At 45.8% G+C, this 26,167-nt stretch overlaps 1 protein-coding gene across 4 annotated transcripts; it reads right to left on the reverse strand.

Annotated features, from left to right (window-relative positions):
* Window positions 1–1,871: 1,871 nt before the first annotated feature.
* PICK1 (protein interacting with PRKCA 1) lies at window positions 1,872–12,750 on the reverse strand. 4 transcript variants are annotated; one of them, XM_026112588.2, is made up of 13 exons: window positions 12,619–12,750; window positions 11,516–11,609; window positions 10,635–10,746; window positions 9,985–10,113; window positions 9,794–9,860; window positions 8,773–8,862; window positions 8,311–8,364; window positions 8,149–8,211; window positions 7,668–7,801; window positions 6,764–6,856; window positions 5,735–5,785; window positions 4,124–4,268; window positions 1,872–3,857 (listed from the first exon to the last, which is right to left on the reverse strand). In XM_026112588.2, the coding sequence occupies exons 2-13, from the start codon at window positions 11,554–11,556 to the stop codon at window positions 3,604–3,606; spliced, it is 1,233 nt and encodes a 410-aa protein (XP_025968373.1). In that variant the 5' UTR covers window positions 11,557–11,609; window positions 12,619–12,750; the 3' UTR covers window positions 1,872–3,603. The 4 variants fall into 4 exon arrangements, with proteins under 4 accessions (XP_025968373.1, XP_025968376.1, XP_025968374.1 ...); XM_026112591.2 differs by having other exon boundaries at window positions 11,516–11,605; window positions 12,619–12,742; XM_026112589.2 differs by lacking the exon at window positions 12,619–12,750 and adding an exon at window positions 12,332–12,351.
* Window positions 12,751–26,167: the final 13,417 nt, after the last annotated feature.

The raw sequence follows: 26,167 nt of genomic DNA on the forward strand, positions 1-26,167 counted from the left end.
CGGTTTCCTGAACTGCTTCACCTCAAAGGCCCTGGGGGGACCTATTACTACGTGGAGGGATCAGAAACTCAGCAGAGCATAACAATGAAGGCAGTTCATGAAACCATCAAACAAACAAGGTGTTCCATTCCATACTGGCCTGATTACAAATTAATGGGTAATGGATGAAGTTTGCAGGTCCTGTAAAGCCATTTAAATCCAGCTGGGGGTACGGGGACGTGAAGGAAAAAGTTTCAGCCTAGATGCTCTCAAACAGCAGTAAATTATGAGCAAAATGAAGTTGCTGTAAGAATGTCAGTTTTAGAGCAAACATTGGGAAGTGGGGGTGGTGGGGAGAAGGTAAATCTCATGGGGCTGTGCCTGGTTCACCATGGCTGTCAACACCCTTCTTGGCACTGATTGGAAGATTGTGAGCCAGTCACATCAGTGACTTTTGACCAGGTTTAAATGCCTATTCAAACCCACTTAAAAAACAAACAAACAAACAAACAAAAAACCTCCCAAATCAGACTAAGCATCATGACAAAACCCAAATGCCAAGTGCTGGGAGAACAAGAAGCAGTAGCAAAGGTCATGGAGCCCTGTAGTCATTATATCACCTCTTGACCAGCTTGTTCCCCCCCCCTCCCCCCCCCAAAAAAGTAAGATCACTATTCCTGTTCCACTCAACCAAGTGGGAGCACAGCTCCTTCCCAAGCAACCTGAACACTGCTGTCCCCCCAGGCCAGCTTTTCCTTAGTTACCAGCCTCTCTTCAGGAAGCAGCCTACAACTTCCCAGAGGTCCAAGGCCCACAGGTTGAACACAACTGACATTGTTAGCACCAAGCAGGTCGCTAGAACAGCCCCTCTGTTTCCTTGTCACCACACATTTCCCACTAAGCCTCCCACTCCTTTATCTTAAATCATTTCGGAAAAACACATAAAAGCTATTAGGGTACAAAAGCTCACTACAGACTATGTGCTGGTAGAAGTATCAGCCCTCTTCCTTCCCACCCCATCACACTTTGCTCAGGGTAGAGCCTGCTTGGGATGAAGGGTACCACCTTTGTAATAAGAATTTTACTTCTGAAACCAGACCATCTGCTGCAGCCCCAGGATCCAGGGCTCACACAGGCCATAAATCCATTGATCAACGTGTGCTGGTCCAGGGCTTGTGCTCCTTTCCTCCATTTTTAAGATACTTCAGCACCTTGTAGCACCTGCTTCTGTTTGGGGTCTTATTCAAAGAGGTCTGATCGTACCTGTGAACAAGGAAGAAACCTGCAGGGTGCTGTTATAGCAGAAACTGGGGCCATTTTCCTGGAGTACCCATTCCTGGTAGGGTGCTAAGGCAGCTGGTTTGTCAACCTCGGCCAATGAGATTGCAAAATAGTCTGGCTCTGCTGCCTTCTGCTTTGCTTTGTTTGCTTTCAGGCAGGCTCCGCTAAGGCATTTTCTCTCTTCCTCTTAGCTAGTCTGTATTTTGGTACAACAAACAGCTCTGAAAGAGGATTAGGGACTTAAGTATCAGCTCAAGCTTGTGATGCAACAGCTGAGCTCTGTGGAGAAGCTGGCCCTGGAGCAGTGTAAGGATGCCACAAGACAGGGCTGAGGTAACTAACTACCTGTTTTACAAGGCTGGTGTTCCCCTGGGAGACTAAGCTGCAGCACAGCAGAGAAACTGGTATTATGTGGATAGATGGCCTTGCACAGCATTTATAATCCTACCCCTCTGAAAACCTGTGAAGCAGTGACCACCATGTCTTGGCCGAGAGAAAACCACCACTATGATCATGAAAAAACTGACATGCCCCCATCATTATATTTTAATCTTAAAACCAATGGATGAAGAGCAAACAGACACTAAAGAAAACTCCAGAGGAACAGGAAACAAAATGTCACATTTTTCTTTATTAGAGACAACAGTCAGTACATTAAATTCTCTTTAAGTCTTCCAGAGCAGCTAGACTATGGATGACTTTCTTCCAGGCACCCACAGCAATGGCAAGACTTTGGAAACAAATCAGAGAGAAAAAACAAAACAAAACAAATATCTCAATCATATATTAATGCCCTTAAATAGCTTCTCTCACTACCACTAGAATGTAATGACAGAGAAGTCAAAACCCTTGGCTCGAAGTACACCACTGCTGGCAGCTGTGCTGCCTGCGAAAAGAGAAAGCTGCCATCTGGAGCTGGGATCAGCCCACAAAGATGGAGGGAGCAAAAAAAAGGAAGGAAAGACAAAGCCTCACTCACTTTGGTTTTCCTTTCCCTCTTTCCCTTGTGCTGGGGGATGGATGGGACATTAGTTACTGGTTCTGTCTGGCCCTAAGGCAGCATCAGTGGTTGTGTAGAAAGGAGAACAGAGAGTGGTATGTTATTCAGTGCTTTGTACTCAAAATCTCTAAGTGCCCATGGGCAATGTCTTCCTCTCTCCACAAGGCTTCTGTCTCTCCTCTTTAGTTTAAGGCTAAAACATCTCCTTTGTGGTTCTAAGGCTGTTCCTCTTGGCACTTGCCTCAGGAAAAGAGTGAGCAAGACTAGCTGCAGCACATCTTGTTACCATTCACTGCAAGCAGCCATAGGAGAGGAGAATAATGGAAACGAAGCATACGCAGCTTTGCTGTGATTTTCAGGAACTTGTTTGCCTCAGACGTGCATGTTTGCCTAAGCGCCTCAGCTGACTGGGAGGGCTCCTTCCTGAGCCAGTTCCCTCCTTTCCATAGGGGAGGGCATAGCCACATCTTGGAGGACTCTAGCTCTAGGGTATACCTACACAGTGTGCAGACAGTGCAGCAATGCAGGAGCTCAGGGACTATGAAGAGGATGGTAGCCAGGGAAACAGCTGGACAGGGAAGGACTTCTAAATCCTTGCAATAGGACTGCAACAGCCCAGCATGCCAGGTAGCCACTTCCACCAACCTCTACTTTGACAGGTTCTCCCCAGCCCCTCGGAGGAGGATTTGATCACATTTGCAACCACTAGTTCTAGCCATCAGTCTGGACTTGCTCCTCTTTCTTAAATCAGTGGTTCAGTGAGCTGGGACTGGTGGGAGTGATCATCCTACAAGAATCTGCCCTGGACCCCCATGGGGACAGATGGACAAGACTGAGGAAAATTAATACAGGCCAGAGAACGGGAAGCTCCAGGACAGTCAGCAATGTGGTGAAGAAAACAATGCTGGTGCTAACACTTTCCCAAAGCACAAGGGGAGGCCAGGAGGGGGCTGTTCTTGCCATTCGTAGCTGTCTCTCTCCAGATTTTTTTTAATTGGCTTCCACTTGCCGAAGGGGAGTGGTGCATCCTGCACACTCAGCTGTGTCCTGTCTGTACACGGAGTCACATGGCGATGGGATAGGAGATTCTCCTCCCCACACCTCAGCATCCAAGTTAGGCAACAGAAGTCTGTGGGGGGAAAAAAGAAACATCCAGGCAAACAAACAAGGGAAGAGAGAGAAAAGCAGAGGCTGGTTCAAATCCAACCAGCTCCCCCTACCCAAGGCAGAGGAGGAATCCTAGGCTGGACATACACAGAAAGTCACAGAGGATGAATTGCCATGTGAAATACATGTTTTTATATCAGTCTGCAAAGATTTTTCCTCTAGTCATACTGGCACATTCAGGCATCATCAATGAGCTTTTCACCATTTGTGTCCTCTTTCCTGCTACCCTCTCCCTCGCCACCACCTCCTCCTTCTTCTTCTTCTTCCGCCCCATCTGCATACACGTCCTTCTGCCCATAGCTGAGGGTAGTGCGGGCAAGGTCCACCTCAATGGGAAAGACATCCGCGTCTCGGAGCACGACATAGCAGTCATCGTAGTACTTGGACATCGTGGAGACAAAACGCTGGAGCTGAAACACGATGTCCTGCACTGTATTGGAGACATATTGGGAACAAATTAGGTGAAAATCCCCTTCCCAAACACAGTGTGAAGACTGTGACCAAGCCTCCCTTGCTAGCATTAGTTACAGACTCCTACATGTCAGTCCCATTTGGCCCCTGAGGGTCGATGTCCCAGGCAAAGCCACAGAACGGTTCTTCAGCCAAGATTTCTGAACTGAGACAGAGGGAGAGTATGAGGGCAGAAATCCTGCCTGCCTGACCCCTTCACGTGCTGGACACACCAGCAGTACTCACCATGTTTCTGGTCCAGGAGTTCGATTTTCTCTAGCACATCCTTCCTCATCTTGGCAAAGCGTGTGCGAGCCTCCTGGCGGCAACGTAGGATAAGGCGGTATTCATAATTCCCAGTGCTGACCCTGTAGAGGGGTTCACCCAAGGCCTGCCAAAAACACAGTGCCATTTTGGAGACTCAAAGCAGACAGTGCTAGATGGTTTCTGCAAACAGTTTCCCTACCACTGTGAACTCACCACACCTGGTGTTATTATAACCCTCTCAGGTCCCCTGAAATTGGACTCAGGAGCTACAAAACACTAGAAACGCTGAGGCACACCAACAAACTGGCAATGTGGCCATTTTGAATGACAAACACACTCCAGCAAGGGTAAACAAAGGTGCCACTATGAAGTAAAGACAACAGAACAGACATCTTTCAACCCAGCATGGAGGAGTGGAATGGCCTCTTAGCTGAACTATTAAGACAGGCATCAAGGACAAAGAAGCCCAAGATCTGAGGGATTTATGGACTTACATCAAGCAGATGAAAAACTCTGCCTTCCTCTGCAAGCTTCACCCTACACTGACTGCACAGTGTAGAGTAAGTTTACACAGGGAACCTTGTGGTATCTACAATCATCCTCACAGAAACGTGTAAGGATGGAACTATGGATTACCCCACAAAATTGTTTTGAGAGAAAGAGATTAGATCTGTCAGCAAAACATAGCATCCTTCTCTTGCACCTGCAAACACAACATACACAAAAATCCATGTTACTGATTATGGCTTGGTAATGCACATTGCATGTGCCAAAACCCAGAGCTATGATTTTGCTGGGCAAGATTGTGATGTTTTCCTTCCTGTTTAGCATGAAAGATTCATAATTGTGTTAGGAAAGTTTTATTCATTTCTGGCACTGTGAACTGGTGATACCAAAGTTCAAATCCCTACTCTGAGATCACCACCTAGGATAAAACAGATATTGCTTTTATGCAGGGAAACTGGGCAAAACCATTAGTTACCTTAAAAAGAGATGTTACAGATTAAAGGTATAAAACTTCAAAAATTCAAACAGCAAAGCATTACTGAAGAATGCCATCAGGTTTTTTATTTCTTTTTAAGTCCTCTGAGTTTAAATTACTTACTTTTAGAACTAAGTTATTGTTAGGAGAGATCCTCTAATCAATTTTCTTTAACTACAAATGCAGCTTTGACATTCGCTTTACTGCAGAGAAGCTAAACCTCCATTCTCAGAAGCAAGTCCAGAATTAATGATAAGCTGTACATTACACACAGATGGAATCTGTGAAGACAACACCTTAATCCTCCTTACACAAGCTAGTATTACTTAAACATTGAGACATGCAACCAGTGAGGAAGCAGGCTACAGAGGAGATGACTGGTCCCTCCGCTATTCCACAGCACCAGTGATTCGTAACAGTTATTTCTATATAGTGTTTAAGGACCTCCAAGCTCTAACATATCAAGAATAAATGTGTATTATTCTTAGGATGTATTCACTAGTTTGACTACACATAGGCACAGGAGTGCTTTTGCAGTCGCAGGGCAGTCTGCAGAGAGCTACAGAAACACAGTCTGCAGTTTTCATTGCCACAGTATTGGTACTCACAATGTAGCTGTATTCTTCATCATCCATCTCTTTGACTTTCAGGCAGTAAGACTTGCCAAGATAAAAAAAAACAAGAAGGAAATATTAAAGATAAGGAAACATTTCCACCATCACTCATAGCCACAGGGTTGTCCCATCTCAAGCCTTTCTTCAGTTTGCAGCTAGGGGCACTGGGGGGAAAGCAGAGTAGGAGCAGAGCAGATTACACATCCCAAGTGGAAAGGCAATCTATTTAGAGAAAGATGAGGACAGAAAAGAGTAGGGGAGGAAAAAGGGGATTATTATTTATATTACAGGAGCAAATACTTTAGATAAAGATAACCTAGTAAGAGAGAAATCCTGCATTCATCTACAGATGGGAAAACACAGTACCAGAAAAGTATCATGAAGGACTAAATAATGAGGAAAAAAAGATGAATTGCTGGAAAGATTGATGTGGAAAGAAAAACTGCCACATTAACGTGCTTAAGGGCTGCAGTGCCAAATACTTCCATCAACTGGTAAAAGGAAATAGATTATTGCCATTCTAGAACAGACACACATAATGGCCCTACCCTAATCTTTTGGTGTAGAAAACAAGGGTTGAGTGAATGGAAAGAGAGAGAGAAAAAAAAAAACATGGACAAAATGCAAGCAAATATGGTATCACAGTGGTTTAATCTGGCTAAACAAAGACTATCCACAACTACCAGAAAAATATGGAGTCTGAAATTGGAAAGCTATTTAGAGGAGTTCAAGAGTGTAAGTTATATGGGAACTCTTTACAAATAAAGAAATTAATTGAATCAGATAGAAAAAGTCATCTGTGTTTTGAGAAATCTCTCTTACTAGTGAGAACTGTTAGATCGAAAGGAGGTGTTTGAATCTGGGTAATTTGGTAATAGACAAAGAAGAGGAAAAAATAATGTATTCTTGCATGGATTGTGGAAGGAGGGACATGTGATTATACAGGCTATATGAGATCCTCAGGCTGTGAGTCTATAAAACTTAATTCCAACCAGTGCAAAAAAAAACCCCAGAACAGCTCACCAAATATTCAAACTTGACATCCAGGTATTTTTTGATAGTCAGCCTTGTGTCAGGAATGGCTTTATTCAGATAGGTGTTCAAATCAGTCAGCATCTGCAAGGGAAACATTCCATTTCTGAATATTAGACCAAAAAGCATGACTACAATTCATTAAATCCAACCTTCTAACCAGCACAGGTCATGAGACTGCCTCGAGTTAACTCTTTTCTGAGCTAAAGCATATTTGAAAGAAAATGTTTGATCTCCATTCAAAATTGTCATGGTTAGAGCATGCATTACAGTCACTGGCAAGTGGTTCTTCCAGTGCTGGAAATACAGGCCTCACTTCTAGTCTGAATTTGTCTCCTTTCAACTCATCTGATTTCATTTTCAGATAGTCCTGGAAATTGTTCTCCCTAGATTCAAAGGTCCAATATCCAACATTGTTCATTCAACATGGCACTTAGCATGCTGTTCAAATCAACATTTAACATTCTCTTTGTAAATTAAATAGATAGATCTCCTAGAGACTCTCATTCAAACATACTCATTGAAATCCTTTAATCTAGGACTGCTTATCTAAACTCTTTTAAATTAATGACACCTTTTAATAATGGGTACCAATGTCAGGGAAAGGACTGTAAGGGCTATGTTGATCAAACTACCCTCTCAGCCCCAAAAGAAAAGGATAGGAATATATTCATGTGCAACAGTCAGAAGGACAAGTCTATATGTCAGGCTCAAATAACACAGCAGATTGAGATATTCACTGTTTAAGCTCTAAAGATTCTTTATGGAGAACCTGAAAAAAGCAGACAAAGTTTTTCCTACAATGAGTTTTAAGACTACACCTTCAAAGTTAGGTTTCTGTCTTTCTAGATCCCCTTCTTCTCCAGACCCCTTCTCCTAGGGTTAAATTATTTACCGGTTTTATTGTTTTCAGAAGGCGAATCCCAAACTTCTCAATGTTGCGATGGGCATCAGCAAATTTCACAAAGGCTTCACTAGCAGCTGGTTGTGGCTCTCGTACACCAATGACAGAGAAAACATCTCCAAATGCTGGATGAGGGCAATAAATACAAACAGATGGAAGAAGGGTTTGGCCCTGGAGAAGAATCTTGCTTCCAACATCAAAACTCCTTCAGATAACCTTGCACTTGGCCAGGGGAATGATGGTACATATTCCCTACAGACAAGAGGTTGGCAGAGCATTTCTTCAACATCTCACATGAAAGACAGGGTGTATGTTAGCACAGTGGCCACTAATGCCAGGAGGGCAGCCCTTCCCAGCTTATTCCTGCAATATTTACTTTTGCTCTGGTGAGGAAATCACACATTTAAATAGTGACTAAAACTCCTGAAACCGGAGGTCAAAGATTTCTGCTCCCTTCACTCAGACTCTTTACCTCTGTGTGTCTGGGATAGTTCAAAGAAAGCTCTAAGAAGACTCTTGGTGTGTTCTGTCAAGCCTGTGATGGAAGACAGAAAAAACATTCAAGTAATTTCCCTGAAACATAACAGATGCATCCTGCCCTCCTTTCTGCTGTCTGGTGGAAGATACAGTTTACCTTTGTATAACTCTGCAGTCCTTTCCAGTTCCTCCAATCTCTTTACCAATCCATCTAAAAGGAAACAGAATTAAAATACTCAAATCCAGACCTGACTGACTGGAAAAACATAGATTTCATATCTTTGGTTCAATTTTTCCTCACCTCCAAAGCCTCTCCTTTGGTCCAACGTGGGAAGCTTTTAAAATAACTGCAAAGCGGTTTTATACTGTGGGGCCATCAGCTACCAATATTCACTAAGTGGGTCCACACTTGAAACTAATTTTACCTTAGCTAACATTTAAATGGCCCCAACGACATGATATATGCCTCAGGAAGAGGCAGAGGCAATCACAATTAAGTATGGCAAAAGGAAAGAATCCTGAAGGAATAACGTGGAACATGTAAAAAACTATAAAAAGTTAGCAAGTGCAAGATGGTAAGTGTTCCCTTAAGAAAAATGTCTTTCTGCACAATACTTACCATTGCAAAGTATGGCTCGGCTTAACCCCAGGGCATCTGCTGTTCCTGAGCTCATGTTCTCTACTAGTCGGTGCTTTACTTTCTTCAATACTAAAGACCAAAAGAGAGATCCAGGATCAGGATATTTCTATGGGCATGATGAACTTACTTCATCAATTTCTTAGGCATCAAATAGGCTGGTTAGCCTGAGCTTAACACAATATTGAGGTAGTGAGCAGAAAAAGGGTACCATAGAAACTAGATGTTAGGCCCAGCTGTGCATAGAACATCTTCCATCCTGTCCATCTGTTTTGCTCTCTCATCCTACGTACTTCAATCAGCATGGCCTTACCACTTCCTTTGGAAGACTATTCCACTAAATCTCTTCATTATAAGCTACCTATTGTGATATCTGGAACTAAACTCTGCTTATGATACATTCTGTACTACTTCATCTAAAGTCAGGAGACCAGGTTGAAAGCAAGACAAGTAGAACTTTAATACTCAGAGGTATTCCTTTGCTTAATTTTATTTTATGGTTTGTTGTTAAACCCTTTCGTCATGCCTAAAAATTCACTTCCATCTTTGGTAGTCATACCCCACAAATTACTAAAGAAAATTTTGCCCTTTTTGGAATCAGATGACTCAGCTATATGCAAACTTGCAAGGTACGAAGTGCCTGTAGCTCCCAGGAATGCCAGCTGAGGCCACAGATATTTAGCACCTCTGGAAAATATTCCATATTCTCACTGCACTTCTGTTTCCCCAGAAATCCATCCCAGGCCTCAGCATTTTCCTGAACCCCTTTCAATTCATTAGCACCTTAATCACTGAAAAGGAATGAAAGTAAAAAGAATAGACAGATCTTTTAGGAAGGTGAGGAAGGTAGACCATATGAAGGAGACAGCTATGTAGGCTTAGTTCAAAGCACACGCTTTATTTTAAAAATAAAGCCTCTCCTCTTCCCTATGAAATCAATGGTTGTACAAAACTCAACCTTTCACTTTAACCCTCTAAGGAGAAAGAAACCAGCAAGTCTTACCAATATCCAAGGACTTGCCCTGCTTTGGGTCAGCCTGAAGCTTGTTGTAGTGAATCGTCACTTCTCCCTGTAGGAAGAGCAAATCCCAAACTGTTGTATTGGAAGCAAGCAGCAACGGCCTCCTTTACTGAAGGACAACAACCTGTAAACCATGACCCAGCAGCTCCAGTGGCCGCCCTCCTACCTCTCACCTTTACCATCTGTATCATCTTGGCCACCTCCACCTTGGTCTTCCCTTTGACAGACTTCCCATTCACTCCTGTGATTTCATCACCAGCTGCTACCGTTCCATCTAAGGCTGCTGGAGTGTTATCAAATACCTAGCAGAGAGGAGAAAGAGCACGGTAGTCTGGAATCAGGAGGAAGAGAAAAGGAAATAGAGGGCTGAAGGAAGAAATAGGGAGGACAGCAGAAGAGACTTTTCTATTCCTCCTATTTAACTCAATTGCATTTAGTACTGTTCATGCTGAAACCTTGGTTTCTTCCTCCTCTCCTAACTCAGAGGTGGGCTGATCATCTTGTTCTCTCAGGAACTTGTACTCTCCATGACATGCCCCCTCAAGCACTGGATTTCTTGAAATTGAGGATGCCACATCATTCCTCTGAATTCTAACATGCCTTCCAAGGAGAAGGATAATTTCAGAAGTCTTAATTTAATTCTTCCATGCCTATTAGATACTAGGGTAACAAGTTCTTATTTATTGGGAAGTGAGATGGTTCACACTTTGATAAAAACAAAAATCATAGGACTCCACACAATCCATCTCTCAGGCCAACATTTTTACCAAGATAGTTTATTATTCTTCCCTGAGCAGTTTATTGTTCTTCCCTGAGCACCCACCTGGACAATATAGAGACAGGGGCAGTACTGTGCTCCTCCTCCAATGCTGATACCAATCAGATTCTGAGAGTCCTTCTTCAAGGTTACTGTCCCAGGAACAGTGGGTATCCCACTAGAATGAGAGAGAATGAATAGCTGGCACTGTAAGCACAGCTGTATTTGTATGAAAGAATCATGGTACCTGAGTCAATACAAACTGAAAATATAGTGGGTACTGTACATTTGAATTAATCACAGTATTTCTGCTATAGAGTCTATCAGCACAGACCAGCAGAAAAACCTTCAGGGCTATCTTTATTGTGATTGCATGTGAGAAGAGATGGTAGAGATACCTTCATCCACTGCTAGACAGAGAGGAAATGCTTGCATGTTTTAGAGAGTATTTCATCTGGTCTCTGTGCTAGAGTGAGAGGAAAACATTGACAAATGAGATGTAAGACAAGTGCTCCATGTCAAATTCTCTGCTAATCACATAAGCCTTTTACTTGCTAAGAAAATTCTAGTGTTATTCACCTTACAGATCTAAGGATTCCAGAGTTCCTCTCCATTTCTTCCTGCTTCTTATTTCCTTTTCTCCATTATAAGTCATTTCTCCTCTAGGTAAGGTCACTAATTTACTGTAGATTTGTCAGCACTGTTTTGTGATCAGAAACTCATGGTAGTCATTGTAGAGCAACAGCAAGCATTCCCCTCTGCTCACCAGCACAGCAATACCTCACCCCCAATCTCCAGAGAGCAAAGAATCAGGACCGCAGTCTAACTCTTCAGCACACATCATCAGGAAAAGGTAAATCTATCTGTTCCCATTAGGTCTCGGCTGCAGCTGTTAGTGCTGTGTCTACCGTTAGCAAAAAACAGTAAAAGATAAGTGAAATACTCACAGTTTATCTTCTTCAATATCATAGTCCAAGTCTGCAAACATTGTTTCGGTTAGATGGAATCTGTTGCTCTGAAACTCTGCTTATTCCAAACTGCCTGAAATGAAAGAATAAAACCTAACAAACCAGTGATCTCAACAGAGAATTGCAGAGCACTAACCTGTGACCCTTGTTAACCCTTCTCTTTTTTTTTTTAATTTCAAATGATGCTCTCTGTTTCTTTCTTATACTGAAAAGTATTTCAAGTGTCTCTCATTCTCTGCTCGGAGTGAGAGACAGGAGAAAAGCCTCAAGTTCAAGTGTTGCATGTTTCAAAACCCCAAAACACACAGTTTTTCCAATGCAGAGAACAAACTATGGCCCACTCTGGAAACTGATTCTTTACATGTTCTACTTATCACCATAACTTCTAAAGATATCTGTGGTTTTATCCTCTAAGTCCATTAAATATTTCAGTCTCTTTCTTGATTTCACAGCAAGTTATCTAACTTTTTGATGCTTATCTCCTATCTTGAGAGCCTACATAAGGCTTTCCACAACTCGTTTGCCGAGGAAGTCCCATTATTTCCCATACACAAGTCCCCATGTATCTATTGTTAATGTCAGACACTAGTCAGCACACAGCTGTTTCACTCATTCTTCGCTTGCACCAAACGCACAGTCACATTGGGTATGTCTACACCACATCAAAGCAGTGACCTTTGGAGGCAGCTATAGACACATCCTCCCCAAGTACTATCTGCTCTGTGGACAGCTCCCTTCGCGCTCCCGGCCATGCCCTAACGCGTTGGACGCGCTCGGTCCGACGCGGTCCGTTACCCGCCGCGCGGCGTGGGACCGCGCCCGCCGCCCCCCCGCAGCCTCGCGGCACCGCAAAACGCACGGCCGCGCTCGAGGGGACAAAGTCAGGGCGGATACAGGCGCCGGAGTGCCGCGCCTGTGGCGCCGGCTCGGCATTTTGGGGGGCCCCTGACAGGGCCCCGGGCGAGGGGAGGAGCGGAGCGTGACCGCGCCGCCCCTCCCCCCGCGGAGCGCGTTGCCGGGGCAACCCCGGGGGGCGCCCCCGCCCGCCCTGAGGGGAGCAGGGGGGGTGTCCCATGGCTCACCGGAAGTGCCCGTCCCGCGCGCGGCCCCCGCCGCCACCTGCCGAACGGCGCTGTCAGACCGCCGACACGTCACTGCTAGGGCCAGCCCGGAAGCGCGCGGAGCTCCATCCCCCCCCCCGCCCACCCCGCGCGGGCCGCGCCCCGCCTGGCGACGCGCGTCGCCATGGGGACGGCGCACGGCAGTTGGAGGCAGCCAATCGCACGGGCGACACGGCTCCGCTCCCGCCGCCATCTTGAGAGCGGCATGGTGGCGCTCCGGGGGGAGTGGGGCGTCGCTCCCTTCCATCCCGGCCCGGCGCTCTGGCGTCCCCCGCGGCCCCCCGGCTCGCTGGAGCCCCGGGGGCGGGGCCCGCATCGGGGTGGGAGAGGTACAGCCCCACAAAATGGCCGCCCCTCACAGGGCAGAGCGGTTTCTCAGCGTAGCCCTCATGGCTCCGGAGGTCGCCACAGCGCCTAGGTGCATCCTCCTGCTTCCCTGTGCGGCCGGTTCGGGAGCTGGGCTGGCAGAGTTGCCCTTGGGAGTCGTGTCCTCAGGGCCCCTCCTGGAGAGGCCTTCGGGCCTCGCAGGGTTACCTCAGTGTGGAAGGTACCAGGAAGGGAGCATCGTGTGGTGGTGCAGGGCCTGCGGTATCCACCCCGGTTTTAGTCTGCATCCCAGCTCTGGTTTAGATTCACTAGATACCACAGTTGCCTCACTACAAAGCCTTGATCTATGAGCACCAAAAAAGCAGACCCTTTAGCCTCAGTAAAATAACCGAGAAAGACAAGGAGAAGTGTGCGGTGGTGACAGCTGAGGAAAAGGATGGAAACTGCTGAGCTAAGTGGGTTTGGGTGTTTCATGGTATTATACAAAACACTGACACTATGACTTTTCCTACTACAGTTAGCGGATTATGGCAACCTATCTCAGCTGTTCACTCAGCAGGGAAACCCATGAGGGGCACACAAAGTGTGCCAACTTTGAGGAAAATACAATTTCTTCTACTTCTCTCTTGGAAGAATACAGACTACACAACTGCAGATGATGCACCATATAAAAATACATATACAATGCTTGCATGTAACAAGGGAACATTTCAGAAAGATGTTTGTGAATGGGAAAACATTCTGGACTGATAATTCAGATGAAAGCAGGGATACAAAGAGCTTCCAAATTGGTTAGTACAATTGCTTCCACTGCTGACAAGCCCGTGGTGACCTATGGAAGCTGTGTTTTGAAAGCCAGTCAGCACAGCTGTATGCAAAACCACCACGCTGCCATGTATACAGTAGTATTGCCAAGCTTTCATGCATTGTGCCCCTTTTTGATGTGGAGGGGGTAGTAATTAGATGTTCAAATGAGTTTTCTGCCTCCATCAAGAGAGCACCGTCACTGGGAGAATGCTTTGATTTCCCAGAAGAATATGGTCTCCTGTTGCATTATGTCTCATCTCTTCCAGACACTGCTGACTTCTGAGGAATTACCAGGCTGCCAAACCTGACTTATTGACACAGGTCAAAATAATAAAAGAACATCACACTCTTTGAACTGAAAACTCCTTCCTGACCAGCAACAAAGGCTGGCTGAAGACAATGACCTCTCTTGCTGTCTTAGAGGGTGGTTAGTGTTTGCAGTGTGCAGCCTCATGAACCTAGGAACTACATATATCAAAACACCAACTGAAGCCACCCACAGTGCTGGAGTACAAGAGCAAGAGTATGTTGTTAAGAATCAGTTTGAAGTCCTGGGTCTAAAAGATGATTTGTTTATGAAGGGAAGCTGAATGAGAAATGCAAGTTCTTCAGAAGGGAGCTCTCTGAAGAGAACAGACTGACATCCTGACCCTGGAAGCTTACTGGAGTTTTACATCTGAGAAGCCCTAGAACTGATGAGGCGGACCCTCATCTCTACACCTGAGGAAGTCTCTGTGGCCCAGCGGTGCAATGGCACTTTACTGTGGCCAAGGAGGATACAGAGAAGACAAAGCCAGACTCTTCCCAGAGCTTTTGCACAGCAAAAGGCAAGAAACAATAGCCACAAGTTGCAGCATGGAAATTCTGATTACATAAAAGGAAAAAACTTCACTATGAGGGTGGGTAAGCACTGAGATGGTGGCCCATAGAGGTTGTGAAATAGCCATCCTTAGAGACAGTCAAAACTTAACTGGACTGATACTGCAGTGCTGTGATCCTGAGAGAAACTGCAACTTTTGGAAACATTTTCCTTTATAATTCTCTGAAATTCTTTCAGACTCTTGGATCAAAACAGCTGGTCATAATTTTCTTCCTTTTAAACACTTATTTTAAAATGCATTTGCACTTTTAAAAAATCTGTCCCTCCGTCCTCCTCAACATATATAACCTCACTATTGACAATGTTAACTAGGGGTTAACTGTAGCATTATAATGTATTTATGATAAAGTGACATTGCAGCTTCAGCTGAACTCCAGTCCCTGGCTAGCTGGGTATTGCAAAACACATAGGAACCACTGCTTAACCCCACAAAAGTAGACAGTTAATACAGACACAAGATTATAAAGCAAAAGAGCAAAGGTCACATAGTGGATCAGCAAGCAGAGACAAGAGTAGAAGTCAGACCTGCTTTCTGTCATACGATGGCAGGACTGTTCCATGCAATGGGTTAGGGGCCTCTGAGTCCTGCATCGTCCCGTTGCTGACTGTGGTCTGACCTCCTGCTTCATGAACCTAAGCTATGCAGTCCCAGGGTGGTAGTGACCACTAGGGCAGCCAGCTGTGCTTAATTTCTAAGGGGGCAGCTCCACCGTGTGGGCACTGCTGAGAACTGCTGTCAGGAAGGGGGCCTAGAGTCAGACGTATTGGGTTTGAAATGGTGGGATATTTCTCCAATTTTCTTGCCAGAAGTAAAAAAAAAGTTTCCCCAAACCTAGGAGAACATCTGTATAACATGAACCATTTGGTTTTGCCCAAGGGGACTGCTCAGAGCCTTGCGTGTAGCAGAGAACCAGACCAGTTAAAAGAAACATCAGGATCTCATTTTTTCTGGGTCCACTTCTGCTGCTAGAACTGCAAGGGAAAAGAACAGGCAGTGAATTTCTCGTTTCCCATCAGCTCCTGCTATTAGAAAGAAAGACAAGAGGCAGAACTGGCCTGGGGTAAACAAAAAAAAAAAAAAAAAAGAAAAAAAGAAAAAAAACAGACCTGCTGACTCTGACATGACCAAAATCTGTAGACAGGTCTGGTGTGTCCTGTTTTTGTGCTGCTCTGTGTGCATTATGTGTGCATGTGCAGCCCAGTATGTCATGAACGTAAGAGCCTATGTACACATGCGCTGACTGACCCTGCCCTATGTGCACAGCAACTCTGACATGCCCAGGATCAACTGGATTCTCTGTACATGAGATGGAGAATTAATCTACATATGCTCTAAAGTCACGTCTGTCTCAACATTAGAAAGCCAGGAAATCACCATCTACCTAGGGAAAAGGTGATGAATTATTGTTGAAAGTAATAATCTCAAATCCAAAAAAATAAGGCTGGCTGGCCTGTAGAAAAACCCAGGAAGCTGTTTGTTCTCAAGGGTGGGTCTGGTTAATCATCACATCACAAATATGAAATGCAGCTGTACCCTGAAAAGTGGGCTCCATTCTTACTGTTTGCCAATACTGCCTGGATCGAGAGGGCTCAGTCTGCAAATACAGACATTTTCCCACCCTTAAACAGACAACCCTGCAAACTCAGCCCAGGCTCTGCAGGTCTCTCTCTTCTGCTTGTCTTTCATCATGTGTAATAAGGAGTCTGCAAGCAAATCGCACTTTGCATGACTAGTTAGCTTCTTGGCACTCAGATGTATTTCTCTGTACTTGGTCTGTGCTGAATCTCGTGTTTCTGGCTGCTTTTCTGCTGCTGTCAACATGACTGAAACTGAGCTAACATCCTCCTCAACTGTTGTCCCTCAAGCTGTGTTTTTCTGTTTTGGGGGAAATCTTCAATAGGTAAATGTGGGGATTATATTTGCCTTCTCTGGTCCTCCCCTGCCCACCACTCCACAGGGCTTGCCCAGTCTCTGCCCCGCTTGCACTGGATGCTCCAGACCTCTGCAGAGGCCTCTACATGGTGCAGGTGTGAAGGAGATGTTGGCTTCACTGAGGTGGAATAAGGGATAGTCATTCATAAGGGCTATTTTTCATGTGCTGGTGTGGGTGTATGCTGTTATCACACACACCCTGGGCTATCTTGGAGAGGAAGGGGTGAGCAACACATTGAAAATATGTCTACAAATGACCTAACTGGTTATCATCTTATCACTGCCATACTCAAACTCTCAAGACCTCCTGGGATGAGAAGCGCCTTTGGTTCATTCCACTGACATGTTGGAAATATCCCTCCCTAAGGGAGCATCGAGCTCCTATCGCTTGCCCCATAGAGTTTCAAGAGCAGAACACAATATTACTGTCCTTTGGGTTTCAGACTCACTGAATTCAGGTGATGAAACTTCCCATTTGCTGGAAAAGCCAATTTTTAGTGCATTGATTTATTTATTTCTTCTGTACATTTTTTTTTTGGCTGGAAGTTTTAAGTGTCCTTTCTTTGAAATTTCCTGAATTTAGGTTTATCAGAAACTTACCCTGACAGAAGAATCCTGATGTAACAGACAAAACTCTGTGGTAGATACAGTGTATTGTATTTGCACATGTGCTGGACATGTTTCATTCCCCCTTGACTTCTTCTCCATGGATTTCCCCTCCTAAATGAGGAGATAGGTCTCAGGTGCATCTGTTCTCACATACTACTAATTTACTGCTCAGTGCTGATCCTCCAGAAGGTCCAGCTGTTATTTGTATGCAAGCACTAGTCATGCAAAGGCATGTATTTGCAACTTGAGAAACCAAAGACTCAGCGCTGAGTGAGGTTTCTGAGACCCTGCAGGTGGAAAGCATGGGTCCTGGCTTGGCTGATCCTTCTTAATTTATAAGGCAACTTTCAGCCTTTCCACACTGGGGGTATGATCACATGCTATTGCATGTGGACAGTAGATTTTGTGGGCTACAGCAGAGAGGTGCTAGCAAAGCTGTCTAGGGCAGTGAGTATAGAGTCTGGAAGAGAGGCTCTCCAGGCGTTTGGGCTGAGCCCTGGGTGTGTGGAGCCCCCACTGCGATAGCGATGGGTGTATGGGGGGGACCACATCTTGTGAGTGGTGGCAGAGTGCAGGGTGGGAAGCAGGCAGAGACTTGCCCTCATTATGCATGGGTCTAACATGCCCAGTTACTCCATCCTTTCCTCACCACCTCAATGTAAAAGACTCTTGTTGAGAGTGGTCATAATTCACAGTGAACACCCCTTTCTCCTTACTCCCTTCACACCCGCTGCTTTCCATCTTCCTTCCAGAAAAAAATGTCTCTTTGATGAAATGAAATGTCTCAGTCAAAGAACCCCTCAAATGGTTGGGGACCCCTGCACTTGGCCACCCTTGCCCACTTCCCAGCTCTATTTCTGGCGGAGTTTGGAGTTTAAGTGGGCTGACCTTGTGCCCTGGCTGCCCCGGGGGTCAGTGATGAAAGCGGATGGAGGCTTCACAGTCAGGTCTCTTGTGTGTGACTCTTTTGTTCCCAGGACAGGGGTGTGCAGTGCCTGGGACAGTGCTTAATTGTTCAGGGGCACTGCTATACCCGTCATGCCCTTCCCCGGGTGGCCCCAGCCCTTCTTGCTCATGCGTGGGAGGGAGGCAGCTTCTCCACTTAGGGTTGGGAGGAGGAAAGAGAGTCTGGGTTGCTCGGCATCATTTCAGGCTGTTTATCAATCTGTGTAATAAATTTCACAGAGTGCCAGGAAGCAAAAAAAAGGACTTCCTGCCATTTCAAGAGTCCTGTCTGTCACGGGGTACATCCTCTCTTGTCCTGGTGTCCAGGCGATTGCAACATCACCTCATCCTGGCCAGCTCCTGGGTCAAACCACCATGCTTCGTGGAACGTGCCCTGCCATCCAGTGCTGCCTCTGCCCCTTTCTGGGTGTTTAATGGGAAAGGCCTGGGGGCTCAGGCCTGAAGCACGGAGAAGCATGCCGGGGGTTAGCTCAAGAGGAGGCTGTGGGCTTGTGTCAGGGAGCACAGAGGCTTTGTGCTGAGGTACATCAGCAAAGCTGTGCGATGGTGTGAGGGTGCAAGCACAGGGCTGAAGTGTTGGGGCTCACAAAGGGCTTTGCCAGACCTGAACTGAGCACCCACACCTGGCCCAGCACTGAGGACATGCAGAGGAGTGGTGGTTTTGCTGTCAGTGTGGGTAGGAAGGGGAAGGGTGTTGGAAAACGTGTTGGGGTGATAGTAAAGAGCTGAAGGTTTGCAAATGTCTCGGATGGAGCTAGATCAGTAGAGCTCTGCATGAGTGTGTGGGGAACCTTGTATCACTCAATACCTCTTGGCTGCCCCCTCAGCATCTTTCATTTTACAGCGAGTCCTTCCTGCGCTTTACATCTTCATTGCAGCTGGAGGCTGGGGCAGGAGCCTCCACATCAGGCCTTCCCCTCTGCTGTTTCAGGGGGTGACTGCGCAGAGGAAATGGATAAAAGGAGCGGAGGGTCAGAGTTTAATTACCCCATTGTGCACGGAGCTGAGTGATGGCCAGAGACTGTCAGTGGGTCACCGATTAGCTGCCATAGAGCAGGCAGAGGAAGGGGGAAACATGATGAGCCCCCAGGACACACCAGCATCAGGGGGAGTCATGAGGCATAGAGATTGCCTCATTGGAGGCACTTGGGAGACACTTTTTCTTTTAGCTGCTCCTCCAGTCCTACACCCCTTCTTTTAATGTATGTGAAGTTCTTCTTAAACAAGGCTTCTGTTTCAGAAGAAGTCAGTTGCCTGTTTGGCCTTCCCAGGCTGGGAATCAAGTATAGATTAGGTATCCTGAGGCCCAAAAGACCCCGTTTTCTGTCATCCCTCATAGCCTTGCTTCTCCCCTGGCTTTTTCCTGGGTCAGTTCCTGTGCATGGTGAATCTCAGATCTGGAGACAGAGAAACAATTGATTGCTAGGGCCAGCACTGCGGGGTTGTCCCACCTGGGTGCTGCCCCATGGCATGAAATGCCGGAGCTGGACCTTGACCACTTTGCTGGCCTGGGCCAAGGGCTGCTGGGGTGGCAGGTTCCCAAGGTGCTGGAGAAGAAGGAGGGGGTGTACTGGGGTTGGGATTTCTCCTGCCAACTGTGCTAAGCTCTGCTGTCCTGGTGGGGGTAAAACAAAGGGAGGAGGGAAGGAGAGAAGGAAGGAGGGAGAGGAGCGAGAGAAGGAAGGCAAGCAAGAAAGGACAAAGGAAGTGGCTGCCGGCAGGTGAGGTGTAACACACACAGTGCTCTACTGTGAAGGCATAGAGAGGTCTCCAGCAGAGAGATCAGCTCAGGCAAAGTGGAAAACAGGCTGCCTGTCTCCATCCCCACTACCTCACCACTGCCTCCTTTGGACACATGGCTAAATGCCTCAGGGTAATAAATCACTTTCCCTGTTGTATTCCTGGCATCTGTCGGCTCTGGGGCTATGGGAGACCAGGATTATTCTCTTGCAGATTTGCTGACCTGTTTTTGTGTAAGGAGATGGCAGAAATAACAATCTTCAATAAGGCTTACCCCTTCTGCTCCCAACCCTGTAGGTATTTCCCCCTCTTTTCCTTCCCACACTTGTATCACGCCCTCATATTGTCATCCTGCTACATTTTCCCTGAATCCAGCCTCCTTTTCCTCCATCCTTGAGAACTCAGTCCACTCTTATTGCTGGCTCAGCCCTCAGTCCTGCCATAGGTGTGATGTTTCACACCCTCTGTCATAAGGCTCCTCTTTCTTCTTTTCCCTACAATCCTTCTACACATCCTTTTTTGGATTCTGACCTTCAGTTTCTAACCCCATCCACAGTTCTCCAAGATCTGCCTTCTCGTGTCCCCCTCTTGTCCCCCTCCTTATCACTTCTACCCTTTCCCGTCTCTCTCTCTCCCCTTTCTCTTCTCACTCATCCTTTATTCCTCATTCCCTGGGCCCCTCTTTCCTGTCCCCTTCGCCCCTCATCTCCCAGGGTTGTTTGCATGAATTGTCTTTGGAATCATGAGATCACTGTTTTTTTTTCTGTCTCCCTGTCAGTGGGAACATCACATTAAGGAGCGTGGAGAAGTGACCGGGGGCCATTGGGGTGACTCTGGCACCCCTCTCCCTGCCCTCCCTACCCCCCTCTTCTGTATCAAAGGAGGCCTTGTTGTCCAAAAGCAGAAAGAGAAAAGCAGATAAAAAGGCGGAACATGTGATCTCATTGGCTTTATTTAGCCATCCAGCCATTCCTCTTCTCCTTTCTTGATTCATCTAAAATTATCTAAGTAAGAATCCATAATCATTCCTTAGGCTTCTCATCTGTGAAAGAGATGGTGGTAGATTCTTTCTTTCGAAGAGACTTCAGCACTCCACCTCTTGGTCTCCACAAGGAGCAGAGATGTCCTTGACAGGGCTCACTGACAGCAGCATAATCTTTTTGACCTCTCTAACCTCCACTGCAAGACTGTGAGATCCCACCTTGTGAAGGGGATTTAGAACCAGGGAGAAATAAATCATTTTCCTGGTTTCCTTGTTTCACCATTGCATTTCACTGCATCGATAGGCTTCATGCTTTACAATGAAAGCTGCTCTCCACACAGTTTAGAAACAGGTACGGTTGCCTTGGTACAATTCATTACTGTGGGCATGGACATATATATATGTATAAGGAGTTGGTCAGTGCATCATTTCTCATGGTGTTTTAACCAGCTTGGTTTAGAGATCCACCAACAAGATCTTCTAATGTGGGAATATAATGGCACTTGTGTCTATATAGTCCATTTCCCTTCTCTGCAGGAATAAAAATTCTGCAGATAACCCCTTACATCCATAGCTATGTATGTGTGTGTGCGGGACACCATTTTCTGTCATTAAGGTTGAAGTTTAATCATTGTTTCAAGGACCTTCCAAAGTAATTTAGGCAGTGAATGGGAGAAGACTGCAAAAGGCTTTGTGGGTGGAGTCAGGGAGTGTAAGCCTTGTTCACCTGACGCACAATGTGGACTGAGATGGAGTCAGGGCAAAGGGTAGTTAGAGGACTGAAGAGGGTCAGTAGAGGAGGAGGAGAGGAACAGAAAGGCAGAAGAAGCAACATTTGCTTCAGGTGAGACTGAAGAATTTGATTTTCTTCCAGAAGGCAGTATCAGTGAAGGATATACCAAAATGCTTCTAGTCTAGAAGGTAGGCAGGTGGGAATCTATTTGGGGAATCGTTTGTGATGCAAGAGGAGGGTCATTGTGGAAGTTGCAGTGACTTTAACATCATGTGAACATTTACATATCTTTATATGTACATGCAAAATGACTCAAGCAATATGTGCAAGAAAAAGAGGACACTATTGCTGGAGGGATGTCTGTGGGTATGCCTGAGGTATAATTCCCATGGGATGTGGGAAGATATGATGTTCATGGGGATTCACCATAGCTTTACTGAGGTGGGAGGTGGAAGGATATCTGTGAGGCATGTGCCTCACATGGGTTATTGTTACAGGAGGTGGAGTAGTTTCTCTGAGAAAACAGAGGCATTGTTAATTTGAGATATTCTCGACTTGGAAGGTAATATTTGTCTGTGGGAAGCACTGAACGGTTACCCTGGTGAGAAGAGGAAAATTTTCTTGTAGGATATCCTCATGCACAATAGGATTTACAGCAATGGTGCAGAGAAACTATATATGACATTTCAACCCATCCAACAAAGAATGTCAGCTCCAGCTTCCAAACAGCTGAATCAGTAAATGTGGAGGCAAGAAAGTGACTATTCTGTGCCTCCCGTGTGTTTTTTAATAAATGCAGAGTTCCTGTAAAAATCTAGATTCATTGTAGCTGCTACTGGACTCCTGCCAGTTCTGGGTCCCTATCATTTGATTTTCTTGCAACAGGCACCGTGACTCCATTTGCAGGACATTTCCATTAGCATGTTGGGCTGATTCAACCTATATCCTGCCTTGTTGTGTCTGACTCATTTTTCCCCATCTCTAGGAGAAGCCTGAAGGAAGGCAGAGGGCCCTTCACATAGATGCTCAAGGTCTCAATCAGATAATAGCTGAAGAAATATTTGCCATGACCGCGCTATGGTCATTTTTTGCCATTCCTTAGTCACTTGGCAGCCAATGGAGGGAAGAGGCGAGAGCAGGGTGGGGGAGAGTAAATGAGACAGAGGGACAAGAACAAAAGATTCCTTTGTGGTGCAGAGAGAGAGAAAAGGGAAAGCATCACCAAATGCCCAGAAGCCATGTTTTTAACAAGAGAACTATTCTCTCAGCTTCTTGGAAAACAACTTGGAGTAAAAGGCCCTGGTTGAATTAACCCTTCATAGAGGCAACTTACTGAGCGTGCAGGAAAGAGGCATGGCGATGGGAGGCGTAATCTTCTTGGTGAGGTAGTGGTGCTGGCTCTGTAGCAATTTAAAGCAAGGATTGGTTGTCTGGGAAGGGGAGGTGGGGATGATGTTGGATGGTTCAACTATACCAGAGATGTTAAATGTCAGATGTCCTTTCTTAACGGGAGTTTCAGTTTTGGCAAAGGTCTCTGGAGAGGTCTTTGCAGTGTGCAGGAGGACGACTCTTTTCTTGGGGCAATTCTTCTAGGGGTCCTGGCACCTAGGGCTTTGCAGAGAGAAAGAAAAGGAAATCACCCCGTTTGCCCAATTGATGTTTTACTGCAGCGTAATCATGTCCCATGGCAGCCTCCGTGAGTTCAGTTCCTACTGTAGGCCTTCAAAACGCTGCCAAGGTACCTTGTTCTCACACATTGCATGCCTCTTACTTATTTCTTAGACCTCTTCTTAGCTGAGAAGAACAATTTTAGCAGAATTAGGGGTTTGCTGTACAAAGAATTGAAGGTAGGCCAAATCCCCCATCCTCAAAGAAACAACCAACTTTATTTTGCCATGAACTCCCCTCCCTTAGCCCCCACCTTCTGCTTTCTAAGAAGGCTTCCTCTTTTATTGAGTGGATCTTTGGGTGAAATGGGACTTTAGTGATGACAGAATGGGAAAAATAACTGCCCAAGGAAAGAGAATCTGCACCTCTTTGAAGAGCAGATATGGGATATTGGCATATGCCAGTTCAGTTTGTACCTGAGCCTGGTTCTTGGTGCTCTGCAAATTAAAGGAAGTGAGACAACAAAATATGAAATAAAACATTCTTTTCCCTGTAACAGTACAGAAGGGACAGCATCCTGCCACTGGAGCCTTCTCACATAGTGTCAAGCAAAGGGAAGCAAAAGGCAGGTTGCAAGGAGAAAGAGGATCCTGCTCTCTTCTTTCCCACCTCACCGTGCCAGGAGCAGTATTCGCCCGTGGGCCACCCAACCACCCCCCCGCCCCCCTCCCCCGGAGCACACAGTCAGGTGGGCTGCCGAGCGGATGTGAGATGCACGCAACACTACGACTGTGCTTTTGTAAATAAGCAATCACCTGGGACTTGTGTGCGTGTGTTAGAGCAGTGCTTTGAAAACAAGAAAATCATGTGGCCTTGGAAGTCTGCAGGCGCCTGGCCCTCCCCCACTCCCTAACCTTCTCCTTCCCTTTCATTTGCTTTCTCTCTCTCTCTCTGTCTTACTGTGGTTGTCACCACAAAGGCTGAAGCTGAATTATGCTCCTGCAAACCTCATCCTAGGCCTTGGGATGTTTATGTTCACATGTGGTCTTGGCATCCAGTCTACTTGTGCCACTCAGACCACCTGTGCTGTGTGACATCTTGCACAGCTCTGACAGGGAAATCTTCAAATCCCAAAGGTCTCCAAGAGGTCCTGAAGGACATTTACTCAGAGGGGATGCTAATTATGATTAAACCCATTACTTGATGGGATTTTCACTATTTCAGCTCTGAGTCCTACAGAGATTGGCTTTCTCTTGGTACTACCCTTTTAATACCTTTCTGGCACTTAGTGGAGTCACTTGTAAGGTCAGAAGAGTGAGTTCTGTGGTATGAAGTCTGAAATTCCGGTTGGAAACTAAGAAATTTGAAGTTCTCACCTCTCCAGTCTCCAGAGCTCCCTGATATAACCCATTTGCAGGAGCAGACCCAGGCAGGAGCCTTAGCACATTCAGACCCCCCACCAAACTAAAAGCAGGTGATTTGTGTAAAACGAGTGCCACCACAATATCATCAGTATCAGCCTTTCTTTGAGCCTTGTCTCCACTAAGCAGCTGCTATTGTAACTAAGTTCCTAGATGCTTATGGTTACCCAACCTTGCTGAGCTCAAAGAGCTCACAGTCAGGAAGGAACTGAGGGATTTAGCAGGCTGTGCCAGGTAGGGCTCAACCTACCTACTGTCCTATCGCTTGTGCTGTGTTGCCAATTACACCATTTTCTACTGTACATTTGTCCAGCTGTCATTTTTTCCAAGCTGGCCTTTGCTAGCTTCGGAGGTTGGGGTCTTTGGTCTCCAGCCCATGAGGCCTTCACTTTTTCCTGTATCAGATGGTCCCCTAGATGCATTTCTGCTGACTGCAGTCTCTCAATTCTTGATATCTGGCCCAACACAGACTAAATCTTTCCAACTCCTCTCCTCTTTTCCATCCCAAACCTTTTAAAGCTTTGCCAAGCTGGAAAACTTGGCATGTATATTTAAACCCATGTGCTCCTCTCTCCTTCCCCTGCCACTTTCCCTTCCCCTTCCCTGCATTTTCATCTGTTATTAAGATGGAAGCATTTTGGAGCAAAGTGCCTATCTTTCTGGGTATTTGCAGAAGCCCCATCTGTACTTGAGTCAAGAGCAAGTGCTGGAAGAAATGCAGTAAATGACAATGTGTTGGAGGGGACTGATGAGTAAATGGGTCTGTATCAGTGTGGTGTGAAGGGGGCCTCAAGGGGATGAGAGCTGTTATCCTGTTTGAGACTAAGAGAAAGTGTCATGATTTGGTGTTCTTAAAACCATGGTGACCTCTGTACTCCAGTTAAGATTCAGACATTTCTACTTGATAAGCAATTTCAAGAGTCTCAGAACTGAGCTTCTGTTGCCTTGCATCCTTCAAAACTGGCACATCCTGGTTCATCATCTTACTGGGTTAGATTCTGAATGCAATCAAACTAGCTAGACTATACCAGTCTCTGAACTGAGCTGTGGCTTGAATTGGGTCAGAATGGCCTATGTATGGTTGGCTTGGGCTGACTTACTTTGGTCTTGATCCAGTTGAGTTACATCTATATGGACTGAGCACAATTTGATCTCAGTGGAGTTTGAATCTAGCTCTGAGTTGGCAACTTGTGATAGGCATATTCTGGTTAGGCTAGACTTGCCTGGGTTAGCTGCCTTAGACTGAGTTGAATTTGGAACTAAAAACAAGACTAGTTTGGATTTAATTATGAATATTTAAGGTGGATCAGAGTAGGCTGATGGGAAGAACTGGACTGGAAACAGTGCTGTTGAAATGCAGTGAGCGACCTTGTTAAAAAACCTTGTGGCTTGTTAAAAAACCTTATTTAGCTTATATCAGAACCAGTCTGGCCCATCTGGGAAGCTATTTGCTGGAATGGCGTTCCATGGATAGGAAAAAGATTATTCAGCAAGTGCTGAAATG

Source organism: Dromaius novaehollandiae, chromosome 1 (genome assembly GCF_036370855.1).
Source record: "Dromaius novaehollandiae isolate bDroNov1 chromosome 1, bDroNov1.hap1, whole genome shotgun sequence".
In the NCBI taxonomy this organism is placed as follows: Eukaryota; Metazoa; Chordata; class Aves; order Casuariiformes; family Dromaiidae; genus Dromaius; species Dromaius novaehollandiae.

What these genes read in the sequence shown, in the direction of transcription:
- PICK1 (XM_026112588.2), bottom strand. Translation starts at nt 11,556, where the DNA reads ATGTTTGCAGACTTGGACTATGATATTGAAGAAGATAAACT. An exon ending in GGGCAAGTCCTTGGATATTG is followed by an intron (nt 8,863 to 9,793) that starts GTAAGACTTGCT and finishes TTTGGTCTTTAG; the next exon opens with TATTGAAGAAAGTAAAGCAC. An exon ending in ACTCCTGGACCAGAAACATG is followed by an intron (nt 3,858 to 4,123) that starts GTGAGTACTGCT and finishes TCTCCAATACAG; the next exon opens with TGCAGGACATCGTGTTTCAG.